We start from the raw sequence: 15,528 nt of genomic DNA, 5'->3' as shown, positions 1-15,528 counted from the left end.
CTGCTGCTGTAGGCATCAGAAGAGGAGGACCTTGCAGACAGTATCACACTCAACCCATGTACTATGGATTCTGACACAACCATTGCCTTTTGTCAAATGGAGACCAGTAAGATCTGAGGTTTCCATGCTGTTTATATAGAAAAGCGTAATCTACTACCCCCTTATATCATCTAAATATAAAACTAAGCTTTAAAAAAAAAAAAAGGCGGAAACTTTGTAAAACAGACGCTATTGCTTTCCGCTTGTAAATATGCAATCTATGGTTCTGTCTGAATCTCATTTACGGGGAATTCAGAACCCTGGGACGTAGGCTGAGCCTACTGTGAATCCAGCCCTCGGCCCCATTCAATATTTTAGTGCCAAGAGCAGGAGTGGAATTCTAAGAACGGAAGAGATGCAAATCTTTCCATTATTTTTTTCTCTGTAGGTTCCATCCTGGTTTTGGCTTCAAAGTACTAGTGCAAAATTCTGAACAAATACTGCCATCTGAATGGAGCCTTGTGAGACATGTGCGAGTCCCTACAACTTTTCTTCCCCTCACAGAGAAATACTGAGACTGCAGACAAGGCGCACCGCACTACCTGCCATCTATCCCCTATAATGTATAAATCACTGCTTATAATGCACTCATCTGGACCCTGTTCCTGCTACACAAGAAAAAGGCTCATCCGTTATAAAGTGCTGATCACAGCAGCCGAGGCGCCAGCCAGTGATTGAGTCTTCATTTCCTGTTTCACCCCACAGCTCAATTGCCTGTAAGGGCAGCCAATGGGTGGGGTAGGCAAGAACTACCAGCAATGAAGACACAAACAATAAAATATAAATATATATATTGAGATAAAACCATTTCCTCCCTTGTTAGTCTTGTGTCACAGTTCTGATACGTTTTGTGAGTCCTTGTTCTTCTGCCTCCTGCGTCTCGATGTCCACACTGTGGTAAGAGTCTCCCTGGGTCATCCGTTTACCCATCTTGTCGCCCTCCTCAGGAAAGCTGCCGCCCGCTTCCAGGACCTGCCGTACAGTCATGTTAATGCGGGAGAACTGCATATATAGTTCACACACCTCCCAGTCAGAGGGAGAGCACAGCTGGTTGGGGTCATCAGTGGATGGAGGTGCAGATAAGCAGGGTGGCAGGATACCCCCGCCGGGATGGCGCAGGATTCGTGGCACCGCATGATACAGTAGGCGGCTGGCACCAGACATTACCATGATGTCTCCACTGTGCATCATCATGGGGGTCGGGGACACGTCTCTGCTGAGGCCCCCCAGCAAGAATATACTGGATTGTCCAAAGCTGCAATGACAAGAAGAAAAATCGATAAGACATGCAATGGAAAACAAAAGAAAAAACCACCAAAAATGAGAATGGCAGGTCAGGTGCATGAAACATCATGTGACCTAAACTGTGGCTCCTAATCGGTCCTGAAGGTGGAAGCACAGAGCAGGGAGGCTGGAGCTCTGTGTGCATGCAGGATTGCTCAACTCTGCATTAAAGGGGTTGTGCTAAGGTATAAAGTTATCCTTAAGGGCTCACGCCCACGGCTGGGTCGGATTCTGCCTGCAAAATATTGCAGTGGAATTAGACCCAGCGCCCCCCAGAGACCCTTATACTCACCTCTCCGGATCTGCCGCGAGTGTCTTGCCTGGCGAGCCTGCACAGTCCATGATGCGCTGGGCAGTGACGCGGACTCTCGCTGTACTGCCGCGGTGCTCAAAGCTCAAGTATCGCAGGATGGACGGCTTCCATTGACTGCAATGGAAGTCATCCATGCGATTTTCCACATAGAATAAATGGTGTGATTCTCCCCCACAAGTGGAAAATCCCAGTTGATTTCTGCTCGTGGGCAGGGGAGAATCGTTTAGCACAGTATGTCCATGGATGGACATTGCTACAAAATTCGTGGCAGGTGTCTGACTTCGTGGGCATTAGCCCTTAGGCCGGCTTCACACAGGGGAGGAAAATCATGCACTTTTTTTGCATTGTGAAATGCATTCTTTTGATTAGGGTCATACACATGAACGATGTTTTCGTGCATGGCACTGCAATGCTATGAGGGAAATATATCACAACAAATTCTATTTTGCTGCGTGCTATTGTTTTCAAAGCAATGGGAGACAGACTGCAATCATCTGCCACGGCTGTGACAGCCGTGGCGGAGGTTCCCTTTATCCCCAAAGCAATGCAAGGCTGTTTTCACATCAATCCCTGGGGATTTCACGTGGATGGCAAGCACTATATGGGGGGTGGGGGGGATTCATGGACCTAATATCCCGAACGCCCATGTGAAGACAGCCTTATCCACAGGATAAGTATAGCATAAGGAATAACTTTACGATCAGTGGGGGCCTGATACCTGGGACACCCATGAATACTAAGAACAGGTATTCCAAAGGTCGCCACCTGAATGAACCGCGTATGCACACTGCAGCTCTGTTCATTTGAATGGGAGTGCTAGAGGACATCCTTAGTGAAAAAACTATCTTGGGTTTCTCGCTAAGGGTAAATGCTCCCAGCACAGCGCCTCACATAGAAGGCAAAGTGCTGAGCGAGAAGTTAGCAATGTCTGTCCATCTAATTGCTTTACATGAGCGATAACGACCTTAGCAGTGACACCAAAGCTTGTGCGGCTGTTTAAACGACTGTTGGCCCGTGTAAGACGGCCATTAGTCTGTATTTACCCTGAAAACAGAGAAACAAATACCTCTGGTAACCATCAATAAGCTGCTGCTGACAGATTTTGATGTTTCAATATTTAGTTAAAGCGACCCTCTGGTTTTGGAGGCAAAGTTATGTCCTGCGACCAGAGGATGTTGTATTACCTGCAGTAGTAGTTCTCTGCCATCCCTCCAATCCACTGATTCTAGGTACCATTTCAAGATAGCTGATGCAATCTTCAGAGTACTTAATCCCCACAATGCACCGGTACTGTCAATCTACCAATGCACTTTACCTAGACAATTAGAAATGCATTAGGTAGTTATAAAAGTGCTGTGACCCTCTCACATGACAGGGCCTGGAAATAGCGGATTGGAGAGGTGTCAGAGAACTACAACTGCAGGTAATACATCCCCCCCCTTCAGGAGGGAAACCTCAGAAAAAGTACAAAGACGCCCATTTTTACGATCAGCAGAAAAAATGCTGCTGCATTATCTCTGTCTTTCTAAGTTATGGTTGGGGCAGTTGTGCAACTGCTCCCATGGCAGGGGCATTGGAGGGGGTTGGCCAAGAACACTGATTGGAGAATCTCATTGGTTAGACTCTCTTTAAATCATTATGCAGTATGGGTACGATTGATAGTTGTGAAAACCATGTACAGCATGTGTTCTATCCAGCATGTCTTGTTCTACTTCCAAATACCTCATTCTAGTCCAGTTCTGTCTAGTCTGTCCAGTCAGTGCCTTGCACCTTGGTCTTCTAGTTGGTCTATATTTCCTTATTTATTTCAATTTGCCTTGGGTCACTCCAGAATTGGCTTCTTAAAGGGGTTGTCCCGCGGCAGCAAGTGGGTCTATACACTTCTGTATGGCCATATTAATGCACTTTGTAATGTACATTGTGCATTAATTATGAGCCATACAGAAGTTATCAAAAGTTTTATACTTACCTGCTCCGTTGCTGGCGTCCTCGTCTCCATGGTGCCGACTAATTTTCGGCCTCCGATGGCCAAATTAGCCGCGCTTGCGCAGTCCGGGTCTTCTGCTTTCTTCAATGGAGCCTCTCGTGCAGGATGCCAGCTCCGTGTAGCTCCGCCCCGTCACGTGCCGATTCCAGCCAATCAGGAGGCTGGAATCGGCAATGGACCGCACAGAAGAGCTGCGGTCCACGGAGGAAGAAGATCCCGGCGGCCATCTTCACCGGTAAGTATAGAAGTCACCGAAGCGCGGGGATTCAGGTAAGCGCTGTGCTGTTTTTTTTTAAGTCCCTGCATCGGGGTTGTCTCGCGCCGAACGGGGGGGGGTTGAAAAAAAAACAAACCCGTTTCGGCGCAGGACAACTCCTTTAAGCCTCTTGTCTAGGCCATAGTGCCTTCCTGTTGCCCAGATATAGTGTTTACACTGTGCTGTCCATAGGGACAACTTAAAGCTGTTTACTGATAGCAGAGGGCTGGTGTTAGGGAGAGATTAGGGCAAGAGACAAAGGGATAGCCAGTCTAGGGTCAGCATTTCTCTGGTTGTTCTTCCACTTCTATACTATCTGTTCCAGCCTCATTATATTAGTCATCAGGTTATCATCACCTTCGGACCCATCTAAAGCCAAGTCCTTAGTTGCATCTCGGTTTTCACTGTCTTGATACATATGAAACACGCATCACATCTCCCATTTCCTGCGGCCTTGAGCTGTTACATACTGTAAAGTCCCATTTACACGTAACGATTTTCGCTCAAAATTCATTCAGCGCGAATGCGAAAAATTGCTCACTTCTCGTTCACGGTTTGTTAAGCAGACTTTTCAGTTAGTTTAAAATACCTTGCTAGCTTCTCGTCTTGTGTAAACGCTCCCCGCAGGAGGTGGAGCGCTGAGCGAGAAGCCCACGATCCAGCGGCAAGTATTTCTGCGTAAACACTCTTCACAAGCGGTGATGTCAGCACTTGTGCAGTCGTTTGAAAGACTGTCGAACCGTGTAAAAGGGCCTAAAGTCCTGTTAGTTACTGAGTAGTGGGAAACACTTCACACCCAGGAAAGGTGACTGCTAAAGGCAAAGCCAAGTTCTGCCGTTCAGCATCCAGCTAACGTCATTACAATTTATAAAGCAGATTCTTGTTAGACACGACTCCCATACAGGTTCTAGCTGTCTAGATTCAGACCCTGAATCCTTTTATGCAAGGTGCCCCTACCCGGCTATCTATTTAGGAACTCACACAGAACTTGCATGCTAAGGGTATGTTCACACTTCGGAATTCACTAATGTATTTTCCGCACGCATTCCACCACTTAAAACCTTTACAAAATCCACATCTTTCTGCCACAAATCTACATAGATTTTTTTCGGAGATCATACTAAATTTTGAAAATTTTTGTGAGTTGCGAGCTGCAATTTACTTTAAGACTATGATCACAGGGATTAGTGACCCAACAAGTAGATATTATTAAAACTCTTCTGCATGGAGACCCTCAGTTTTGAGTATTTAGTCTTGGGTCTAGAGAGCCCCCTTAACCCCTTCCCACTCCAGGGCGTAAGTTTACGTCCTGGGAGTGGGGTACTTCCCGCAACAGGACGTAAAATTACGTCCTGGAGATAGCGCTGGATTACATATGATCCCGCACTATCCCGCAGGGGGAGCCGGCTGTCAGTCACAGCCGGCGTCCCGCTGCAACAGCGGGGGGGGGCATCGGGAGGGCAGTAGCCCTGCCATGCCTTATCACAGGGATAGGCAGTACTGTAGTGAAAGTCCCCCAGGGACACACAGCTCGTCTCGCAAATAAGCCCTCACAGAGCTCCATACATAAAAAAATAAAAAAGTTACAGGACTTTGAATGCAGCAATTTAGAAAAAAAAGATTTCCAAGAAAAGGGTTTTTATTGCAGAAAAGTGGAAAAACCTAAAAAAAAATTTAAGAATTTTGGTATCGCTGTAACCATACCGACCCGCAGAAAAAATGGATTGTCTTATTTATGCTGCATGATTAACGCTGTAAAAAAGAAAAAAAAAAATCTATGGCAGAATTGATGTGTTTTCGCTCCCTGCTATCATAAAAAAAAAAAAAAATGTAAGTTTTACAATATAGTCAAATGTATCCAAAAATGGCACCATCAAAAACTACAGTTCGCCACGTAAAAAACAAGCCCTTATAAGGCCGTGTCGACGAAAAAACAAAAAAATTATGACTTGATAAATGGAGAAGAAAATCCACCAAAAATCCTTGCGTCCTTAAAGGGGTTGTCCCGCGCCGAAACGGGTTGTTTTTTTTCCAATAGCCCCCCCGTTCGGCGCGAGACAAACCCGATGCAGGGGTAAAAAAAAACAAAAAAACGTCCAGTACTTACCCGAATCCCCGCGACTTCTTACTTACCTTAGTAAGATGGCCGCCGGGATCTTCACCCACGATGCACCGCGGGTCTTCTCCCATGGTGCACCGTGGGCTCTGTGCACTCCATTGCCGATTCCAGCCTCCTGATTGGCTGGAATCGGCACACGTGACGGGGCGGAGCTACAAGGAGAAGCTCTCCGGCACGAGCGGCCCCATTCGGAAGGGAGAAGACCGGACTGCGCAAGCGCGTCTAATCGGGCGATTAGACGCTGAAATTAGACGGCACCATGGAGACGGGGACGCTAGCAACGGAACAGGTAAGTGAATAACTTCTGTATGGCTCATATTTAATGCACGATGTACATTACAAAGTGCATTAATATGGCCATACAGAAGTGTATAACCCTTTCGCGGGACAACCCCTTTAAGCCCAAAATAGGTCATGTCCTTAAGGGGTTAAACCATGGATGCTTTCCGCTCAGTCTTAAGGGCCTTATACGATGACCCGGATGTTGCCCATTATATACATTATTATCTGGTTACTATTACCCTCTGTCCCTGTTATCTAATTGCGAGTCCCTAGCTACGTTTGTGTTATCATGTGCTTCATATCTATGTCGCTAGCAACATGTGGTTATTACGCTATACTGCAAGTCCTGGGGGTATCCATTTTCTGGGAAACAGAATCCAGGAAATGTAACAGGCGTAACACCCATGTGGGATATGGCACTTACTACTGTGTTTCCCCGAAAGGAAGACCTACCCCGAAAGGAAGACCTAACCCTGTTTTCAGAGAAGGCTAGAAATATAAGCCCTCCCCTGAAAATAAGCCCTAGCTAAGGGACATGAAAAAAGAGCTGACGCTCGATCATTCACAGCCTTTCAATTGAATGACATCACTGAATGGCTGTGATTGGCTCATTGAGCACTGGCTGTGATTGGCTGGTGCTCGATCCAAATCACAGCGCTTGCTTTGCTGGAGGCAGGGTATTAAAAGCCCCGTCACCATAAAACGAAGATATCTCAGTGCGGAGGACACAGCAGACTGCTGCATTACCGCCGGAGACCAGCAGAGCAAGCCACTGGGACGCAGCAGACCAGGTGAGTATAGCCTCCCCCCCACCCCATTACCCCATCCGAAAATAAGACACTGTGCCTCTTTTGGGGCAAAAATTAACATAAGACAGTGTCTTATTTTCTGGAAAACACAGTACAATGTGACATTATGCCACTGCATACCTACTACATGGCAAAAACACAGCATAATTGGCAAATGTGAATCTGTCTCATACTTTGCACTGCACTTTTAAGTGACAGAACAGTCATGCTGCTCCCTTCTCCCCTGCAGGCTTAATGGCCTTTTTACACATGATGAGAGTCGGCTAAAGACTGCACAAGTGCTGATATAACCGCTAAGGTCGTTGGCGCTCGTGCAGAGCGTTTAGACAGACAAACAGTCGCTGGGTTCTCGCTCAGCACTTCACCTTCTATGTGTAGGAGACCACACTACAGCGCTAAGATGTATTAAACATTTCCAGGTTTCTGAAAGCGGCATATAACAAGCTTGAGGTCTGTTAGCAGCAGTTTGCTGAATGTGAAGACGACCCAATACAGATGTGAAGTTTACATGCAGGCACTTAGAACTGTAAGATGTGTCAACTAGTACTTCTGGGTGAATAGACATTAGAAGTTGACCAAACAGCAGCAACTGTGTAAACAGCATGCAGCAATGTGACCTGAGAGCTGGATCTCCTCTGACTGACTTAGTGGTCAACTACCTTGAGGCTGAGCCACATAGGACTCTACACAGGACCAGGAGATCTCACCTGAAGGACAGGAGGGGGCTGCTATGGTCCAGTTCAGACTCGTCCACGTGAATGCCCAGCGATGAGTCCATGTGGTAGTAGTTAAGGATCCCGGCCTCAGCCTTGAAGCCAGGAAAGCCACAGGCAAGAGACACACAGTGTGACAGCTCCGCCAAGTCCACCGGAAATGGGCTCTGATGCTCCTTGTAGTATTTCTGCAGACAGGAAGAATGAGAAGTATTGTCCATCAACCCCATCCTTCCTATAAAGCTGAATCCATTTATTATAGTTGGAGGTGGCACCCTCATTACAGCTCATGAGGTGCCCGATTCTATGTAAGAAGTAATCAGTGTTTGGAAAAAAGAAAAGAAAAAGTTCAGTAACTTTATATTTCACTTTCTCAACACAGGCATGAACTCTGCTTGCTGTCATTAACTGGAAACATTCTAAAGAGGCATTTACACTTAACGATTACCACTCAAAATTCGTTCAAACAAATGAATTTGAGCGATAATAGTTCAGTGTGAAGTTAAAAAAAAAAACAACAAAAAAAACCCCACAAATGCTCACTTGTTAGCGGTTGTTTACGCTTAAAAAACCTTGTTAGCTCGCTGGCTTCTCATCCTGTGTAAATGCTTCCCGCTCAGCGTTTCCCATAGGAGGAGAAGCCCGCAAGCCGGCAACAAGTCTTTCTGTTTGCATGCTCTGCATGAGTCGACGACTTTAGCGGTGACGTCAGCGCTTGTGCAGTCGCCCAGAGGACTGTCGGCCCATGTAAAAGGGCCTATATTTACTGTATACAAATAGTCCCTGAGTGCCACGTTCCCCAGAGCTGCTCTTGGCAGGCTACGGGTGCGTTCGCACGTAGAATACTTTCTACAGATCTGCATCACAATCCACAGCATATGTTTATGCAGTAGATTTTAACCCCTTAGTGACGGAGCTTTTTTGCTTTTTTCCATTTTAGTTTTTTCCTACTCCCTTTTAAAAAAAATCGTAGCTCCTTTATTTATCCATCGATGTCGCTGTATGAGGGCTTGTTTTTTGCGGGATGAGTTGTATTTTTTAATGGCACTATTTATTGTACCATATAATTTACTGAAAAACTTTTTAAAAATTCTTAGCGGAGAGAAATGGAAAAAAAACGACATTCCACCATCTTTCGGTGCGTCTTGTTTCTACGGCGCACAAATTGCAACAAAAACGATCTGATATTTTTATTCTATGGGTCAGTACGATTACTACGATACCAAACTTGTATAGTATTTTTTTTGCTGTAGTACTTTTATTTTTTTAAGATATTTAATTTTTTTCAATTATTTTCTGCGGTCATTTTGTGCGCGCAATACCCTTTTTATTTTTCTGTCGACATAGTTGAGCAAGGGCTCATTTTTTGCGGGATGTACTGACGTTTTCGATAGTATCAATTTGGAATACATACGACTTTTTGATCGCTTTTTATTGCGTTTTTTCTGGGAGACAGGGTAACTAAAAAAGTGTATTTCTGGCGTTCTTTATTTTTTTTTTTCAGACGACGTTCACCGTGCGGGAAAAATAATGCACTACTTTGATAGATTGGACTTTTACGGACGCGGCGATTTCAAATACATATTTTTATTTTATGATTTTGATTTTTTAATAATGGATATGGCAAAAGGGGGGTGATTTAAACTTTTATAACTTTTTTTTTTTAACAATTAAAAAAAACTTTCTTGATCTTTTTTTTTACTTTACTTTGAAGTCCCCCTGGGGGACTTTAACATGCGATGCTTTGATCGCTCCTGAATTATGACGTAATGCTATAGCATTACGTCATACTGCTTTTTTACAGGCAGTCTTTCAAGCCACCCTGTGTGGATGGCTTGATAGGCAGTCTGCTAAGGCAGCCCTGGGGCCATTCATTAGGCCCCCACCTGCCATGACACCTGCACGGCTCCCCCGATCTCACCGCGGGGGGCTGTGCGGGACCCCCGAAAAGCGTTCGGGGGATTTAAATGCCGCTGTCAGAATTGACAGCGGCATTTAAAGGGTTAATAGCCGCGATGGCCGAGCGCAGCTATTGCCCGCGGGTGTCAGCTGTAATAAACAGCTGATGCCCGAGCTGTATGGAGGGAGATAGCACCGCTACCTCCCTCCATACACGTCCTGCAGCAGCAGGACGTAGTTTTACGATAGAGCCGTCACTAAGGGGTTAATACACCCCACAGGGTAAGCGATTGAGAATCGCTCACTTGTCATAGTTGCTTGCTTTTTAGTTCACCTAAAAACCAAGTAACTATAGGCCCGTGTGAACAGGCAGTCATACAGGAACGAATGCCTGTTCACTCTTAAAGGAGGTGGAAGAGTTCTCCAGCATGCTCTGCCTCCATACAGTGAGCGATTACTGTCCTGTGTAAAAGTACCTTAAGGCTTCATGCACACGGGCAGATCTGAATTGCGGAATCCGCGATCGCCACCTGCACGGGAGATCTGCTGTTTGAGTCTCCCTTAGGAAAGCATGGAGCATTCTCAGTTACACCCAGACATGCAGATTTGATTTGGGGATTCCGCAAGCGGAAAATAAATCGCAGCATGCTCCATTTTAGCGTGGATTCTGCACAGATGGGCTCCATTGTGCATACTTGTCAGGTTGCTTGAAGACCAGGCAGGGAGGTGGGGAAAGCCACCATTGGGCTTGTAATTTTTTTTTTCTGCGTGGATGAGCCGCTGTGCATCTGCGTACATCCCCGCAGAAAAACCATTGATTCCGCGATAGCCAGCAAACATTTAAAATTACTTTCCGCAATGACGCGCAGGTCATCCGTGCGTGCCGTGTGAATGAGGCCTAAATCAGAGGGTCGACAATAGGGGATTCCTTAAATGTTATCTATAAGCCTTAGCAGGCGCTACAGAAGAGGCCCAGCTATAAATGGGGCCTAGATTACAGTCACAACCAGACCTTGCCCATATAAGACGAAACAACATGACCCGTGATGGGGGTTCAAGAGCTTAATGCAACACCTCGCTGCAGCAAACACTACTCCATATAACGCCCCCTGTCCCTTCACCTTTGTGTCCCAGTTGTAGTGGAAGCCGAGGGTCACCCAGCGAAGCTTCTCCAGCAGGGTCTTCTCATTGCGTTTTTGAGACAATTTATTTCTGTTAGAGAATGGTCGGTGGAGTCAGACTTTATAACAACCAATGAGATGCGAGTGTTTAAAGGGCCGCACACGTGCATCTCACCGAAGCTTGGCGTGGCTGCTGCTCCACAGGTCCCGTGTACTGTCCGGGCTCATATGCAGGTCCAGATTACACACGTTGGGTTTCTGGGGATACAGTTTTAGACATTGCCGCACCCAATGATGCTGCCAGCCGGGCATGAAGGGGTTAACAATGAAGAGGAACCCTAGAGAGAGACAAAAGTATCACCCACCTGATGGGATATAACCCTCTATGAAGGTCCTTTCTGCTGTCTCCGCCAACACAACATGCAAGTTACACTTCTTCCGGTCACTACGATGGGGCTTTCTGGCTTGGGGCTCTAGTTGAATTGGTGAAAGGAACCCTAAAAACTTTAGAGTCAGAGATCTCTTTGGTCTTGATTTTACACAATTTCCTTTAGTTTTTTGTAATTTTGGAGGACTTAAAGGGATTGCCCAATTAGCAGACAATATTGCCCCTATTGCTCCACCTTTGATTAAAAAAAAAAAATTTTTTAAATAGATTAGTACTAACCCTTCTGCCGCTGGGATCCAGCACGGTGGCCATGGCGTTGTTTGCTACTGCTGCTATTAATGTAAGTCACCCGATGGCTGCAGGGTCACCGTTCTGAACTACTGGCATCCTGTCACTCAGGATGTAAGTGATGGCAGGAGAACGGTTGGCGACACTGCAGCGGTCAGGTGCCAATGACAACATCAGCATCAAATAATCCTGGGGCCACAGCGCTGGATCAGTGGCATAGGGGTAAGTACTTCTATTTTTGTTATTTTAACACAGGTGAAGCTATAGGGACAATGCTGTCCGGTAACTGGACAACCCCTTTAAAAGCGCAACGAATGAAAATGACGGAAAGCATGTCAAACAGAGATCAAAACGGTCTCCATTTCAATCCTCAAAGGGGTTTTCCAGGAAAATACTATTGATGACCTATCATCAAGATAGGTCATCAATAGTTGATCGTCCAGGACCCCGACAGATCAGCTGTGCGGGCGCATGCTGTCAGTGCCGAAATAACACAGAGGTCAGACCTCTGTGGAGTGGTTGGCACGGCTCTCATTGAAATCATTGGGAGCCGTGCCTGCAATTACATGTGCCGACCACTACATGGAAGGTCGGCGTGAAGGCTTCCGCTCTGACCTCTGTTATTGCGGTGCTGACAGCATGCACCCACACAGCTGATCTATCAGGGTCCTGCGCGGAGGACCCAAGCCGATCAACTATTGATGACCTATCCTGATGATAGGTCATCAATAGTATTTCCCTGGAAAAGCCCTTTAACGTTTATGGCTCTGTTCAGGGTTCCACCTGAAAACCTTTTACGGCGATTCAGACAGCACCACAACATGGAGGGCCGTAGTCTAGTGAAAAACGTCTTCTGGCAGTGCTGATTGCTATCCTAAGCAGAAAGGCTGTGTGAACAGAGACAGTAGACGGTGAATGCTCGTCTTCGTCCAATCATACCTGGGTAGCCATCCACATGGTACGCCGACCACTGACGCAGCGGTTGCAACCCTACGCGGCCGGCATCCTGATCAGACACTGCGTCCGCACTCAACGCCACCGACCTCAACTGCAGAAAAAGCAAAGACACTACCATCTGCTGTCATTAGAGGGCAGGAGAGGGCGGCGGAGCAGATCACACGTGGGAAGGGGGTTAATGGCCCTTTTACATGGAAGGTTATTGTTCCATTAATTTCCACATTGTGTGAAAGTGAAGGATAATCATTAAGTGTAAACACTGCTAATGACCCACCATATTGCAGTCATCATTCAATTAATACGGACATAAGAACCTGCCGATCGTCGGCCGGCGTAACCGTTCATCCGCGAATGACTGCACGTTTACGGTGAGTGAAGGTGGGTGGGCGGGAGAGATCTGCGATGTGCTCAGCCTCCATTCAGTGAGTATCAGTTCAGAACGGCGGGATGGCAAGCGGTGTGCAAGCGCTCAATGATCGTCCCGTATAAAAGGACGCTGGAAAGTGAAATCGGTCGCCATAACAGAAGATAACATGATGCAGCAGAATGGCAAGGGGTCATCGCAGAGGTCACAACAGGGTCACTGCATGGAAGTAAGATGTGGTGAGAGTGCAGGAAGAAATAAGGAGCAAGGGTCACCAGAGAGGAGGAGGATCAGGGAGCAGCAGGCTGACCGCCAGGGCAAACCACCTAAAGGCAGGCAGAGGCTGCTCTCGGCCACACGCGTCACCCGCAATACTGACTCTGGAGTCTCCGGGACGGAACTCCAACACCCCAGACAGGTCGGCCAACGGGTTCTTTCTCCGGTAGAGGCGGAAAATCTTACGGAAAGCATCCTCCCCCTGCTCCAGCACTGCGGTCGCCATCTTTACGGCACTGACAGGGCGCCGCCATCTTGTTTACACGTCCGTACAGCGTCACTGGGGTTGGAGGTCAAACATCACAAGATGGCGGTGCCAAGAAGCCCGGTGTGAACGGAAAGCAGTGCCGTCAGAGAGCTTCTCCCACGTCTGCCGCGATCCGGATGAGGCGATATTAGACATTATGAAATTGCCTGAAAGAAAAAACTGCGTTCGTTGCCCCTAGCAACCAATCACAGCACAGCTTTGAATGTACCCGAGCAGAATACAGAATGAAAGCTGCTCTGTGATTGGTTGCTAGGGGCAACAAACCGTTTTTCTTTCAGACAGTTTCATAAATCTGCCCCAATGTTTTAATTTGGAATGTAATAATCTAATAAAGGAACAGCAATGAGGAAATATAGTGCAAGCCTTCAGTAAATATAACGACCAGTGTGGTAAATACGTGCACAGGTCTGGTGCAGGAGAGATACTTTGCACCTAACGGACACGGCCTCTTTTTTTTTTTTCTCTTAAAAACCCTAAGTCTTAATTTTTCCATCGATGTGGCGGTCTGAGGGGTTTATTGCGGGACGAGTTGTATTTTTCAATGTTACAATTCAATGTGCCATCTGAGGCCGCTCTCAGGTCTGCGTTGGAATCTGCGGTCAGAGGTGCCGGATGCGGCTCAAAATACCGGAAGTAAACTGCTGCGTGCGGCGCTTTATGTTCCATCTGGAAATCGAGCGGACCCCAGTTATAATTATATCTGAGCGCAGATATCAAACCAGCCTTATAAAAAACTTAAAAAATTACTGATTGGAGTGAAAGGGGAAAAAAAAGACAATTTCATTTCTTTGCGAAGGAGGGGTCTTCTTTGTACAGTGTACATACTGCTGCGAAATGACACGAGAACTTTTTTTTTTTTTTTGCTGTACTACTTTAATTTTTTTTTTTTTTTTTAAACAGCATTCTTTTGTCATCTTTTCCCTGCCATAACTTTTTAAAATCTTTCTGGAGCACTTTGCAACCTCAGCCTGAGGGAGTCGTTCCGAACCCCCAAAGGCTGATTGGAACATTTCAAAGGTGAATGCTGATCATGGCTGGTGTCAGATACCAGAGACGGCCAGTACCCACCGTGTATGGAGCGAGATTGGCTACCGATCCCGCTCCATACAGACCCTGGAGTGCGCACATGTACGTATTTTAGGGTTCAGCCTATATCTGATGCAGAAGAAGATAGCAGTGTTATGTGTGCCGAAATCCTGCTGTCTAGGCGGTTACTAATGGAAAAAAGGGGTGCTTCACACTGGCAATCGCGATATCGCCGCAAGAAAATTGTGGCAAAATCACAACTTTTTCCCGTGATTTTTAAGCTTCAGCACAGCTTTTTATCGCAAAAACATCACTGCCACTTGCCATTTTCTCGCACGTTTTTTTCATGTGATTTTGCTGCGATTTTCTCCCAAGAAAGACAATAGGAGTTTCTAATGTTAAAAATGCATCTCATGAAAAACGCAAGTTCATGGTTTGTGAAAAAAAAGGAGGCTCCATAGGGAAACATAGGAGAGGAAAAAAACCCGCAAAATTCAGAAAGATAGGACATGCTGCATTTTTTCCCACTCCACATTACATGAGTGAAAACATTGCAAATGGGAATGAAACGATTAAAATTCATTGGTTTCATAATTCTGTGTTTTCACTCACCCTCGGATCGCTCAAAAAACCGCTCGATTTTCTTGCAGCTGTGAAGACGCTCTTAGTAACCCAAATTCGCAGGAGAACTTTTCTGCTGTTAGTAAATGGGTTTTGTGGGTGAATGGGCTCCTGCTATCAGCCTATAGGCACTCACAATGCGACGTGTTTGGGGGGCAGTACTTTACTATTGTAGCTGGGGGTCTAACAAGGCTCCTCAAGTCTGCCCTAAGCATTTGCCTATTTGGTAAAATGGTGGAACTGTAGGTTTTTCAGCATTCTCACTTCAAAAAAAAGTGTAAAAGTTAAACAATAATTACGTACCCCAATAGTAATATAAAAATTCAACACGTCCTGCAAAAAACAAACCCTTGTACAGTTCACTTTTGCAATTTTTTTTTATTTATTTTTTTAAGCTGTGGCTTTTTTTAACACAAATGTCAATGGAACTTTACAATGTTAAAAACGCGTCGCACGTTGGTGCTTTGCTTTTTTGTGTGCGATGCATTTTTAACATTAGAAAGTCCCACTGACATTTG

The 15,528-nt window shown here is 46.1% G+C and overlaps 1 protein-coding gene across 2 annotated transcripts; it reads right to left on the bottom strand.

Annotated features, from left to right (window-relative positions):
* Positions 1-813: 813 nt before the first annotated feature.
* On the bottom strand, positions 814-13,373 carry ALKBH1 (alkB homolog 1, histone H2A dioxygenase). Of its 2 annotated transcripts, none has more exons than XM_066607617.1 (6): positions 13,199-13,373; positions 12,438-12,546; positions 10,998-11,160; positions 10,823-10,913; positions 7,797-7,990; positions 814-1,294 (listed from the first exon to the last, which is right to left on the bottom strand). In XM_066607617.1, exons 1-6 carry the CDS (start codon positions 13,319-13,321, stop codon positions 859-861), a joined length of 1,116 nt encoding a protein of 371 aa, XP_066463714.1. In that variant the 5' UTR covers positions 13,322-13,373; the 3' UTR covers positions 814-858. The 2 variants fall into 2 exon arrangements, with proteins under 2 accessions (XP_066463714.1, XP_066463715.1); XM_066607618.1 differs by having other exon boundaries at positions 13,282-13,365.
* Between the last annotated feature and the right edge of the window lie 2,155 nt (positions 13,374-15,528).

Source organism: Eleutherodactylus coqui, chromosome 6, assembly GCF_035609145.1.
Source record: "Eleutherodactylus coqui strain aEleCoq1 chromosome 6, aEleCoq1.hap1, whole genome shotgun sequence".
NCBI classification, from domain to species: Eukaryota; Metazoa; Chordata; class Amphibia; order Anura; family Eleutherodactylidae; genus Eleutherodactylus; species Eleutherodactylus coqui.
Note: the sequence above shows the minus strand (reverse complement) of the source record. Positions and strands in the feature narration are given on the sequence as shown.

Coding starts and splice junctions, on each gene's coding strand:
- ALKBH1 (XM_066607617.1), bottom strand. CDS start 13,321: ATGGCGACCGCAGTGCTGGAGCAGGGGGAGGATGCTTTCCGTAAGATT. Junction 7,991..10,822: donor ACTACAACTGGGACACAAAG/GTGAAGGGACAG, acceptor TCCTGTCTGCAG/AAATACTACAAGGAGCATCA. Junction 1,295..7,796: donor AGCCCCCTCCTGTCCTTCAG/GTGAGATCTCCT, acceptor TTGTCATTGCAG/CTTTGGACAATCCAGTATAT.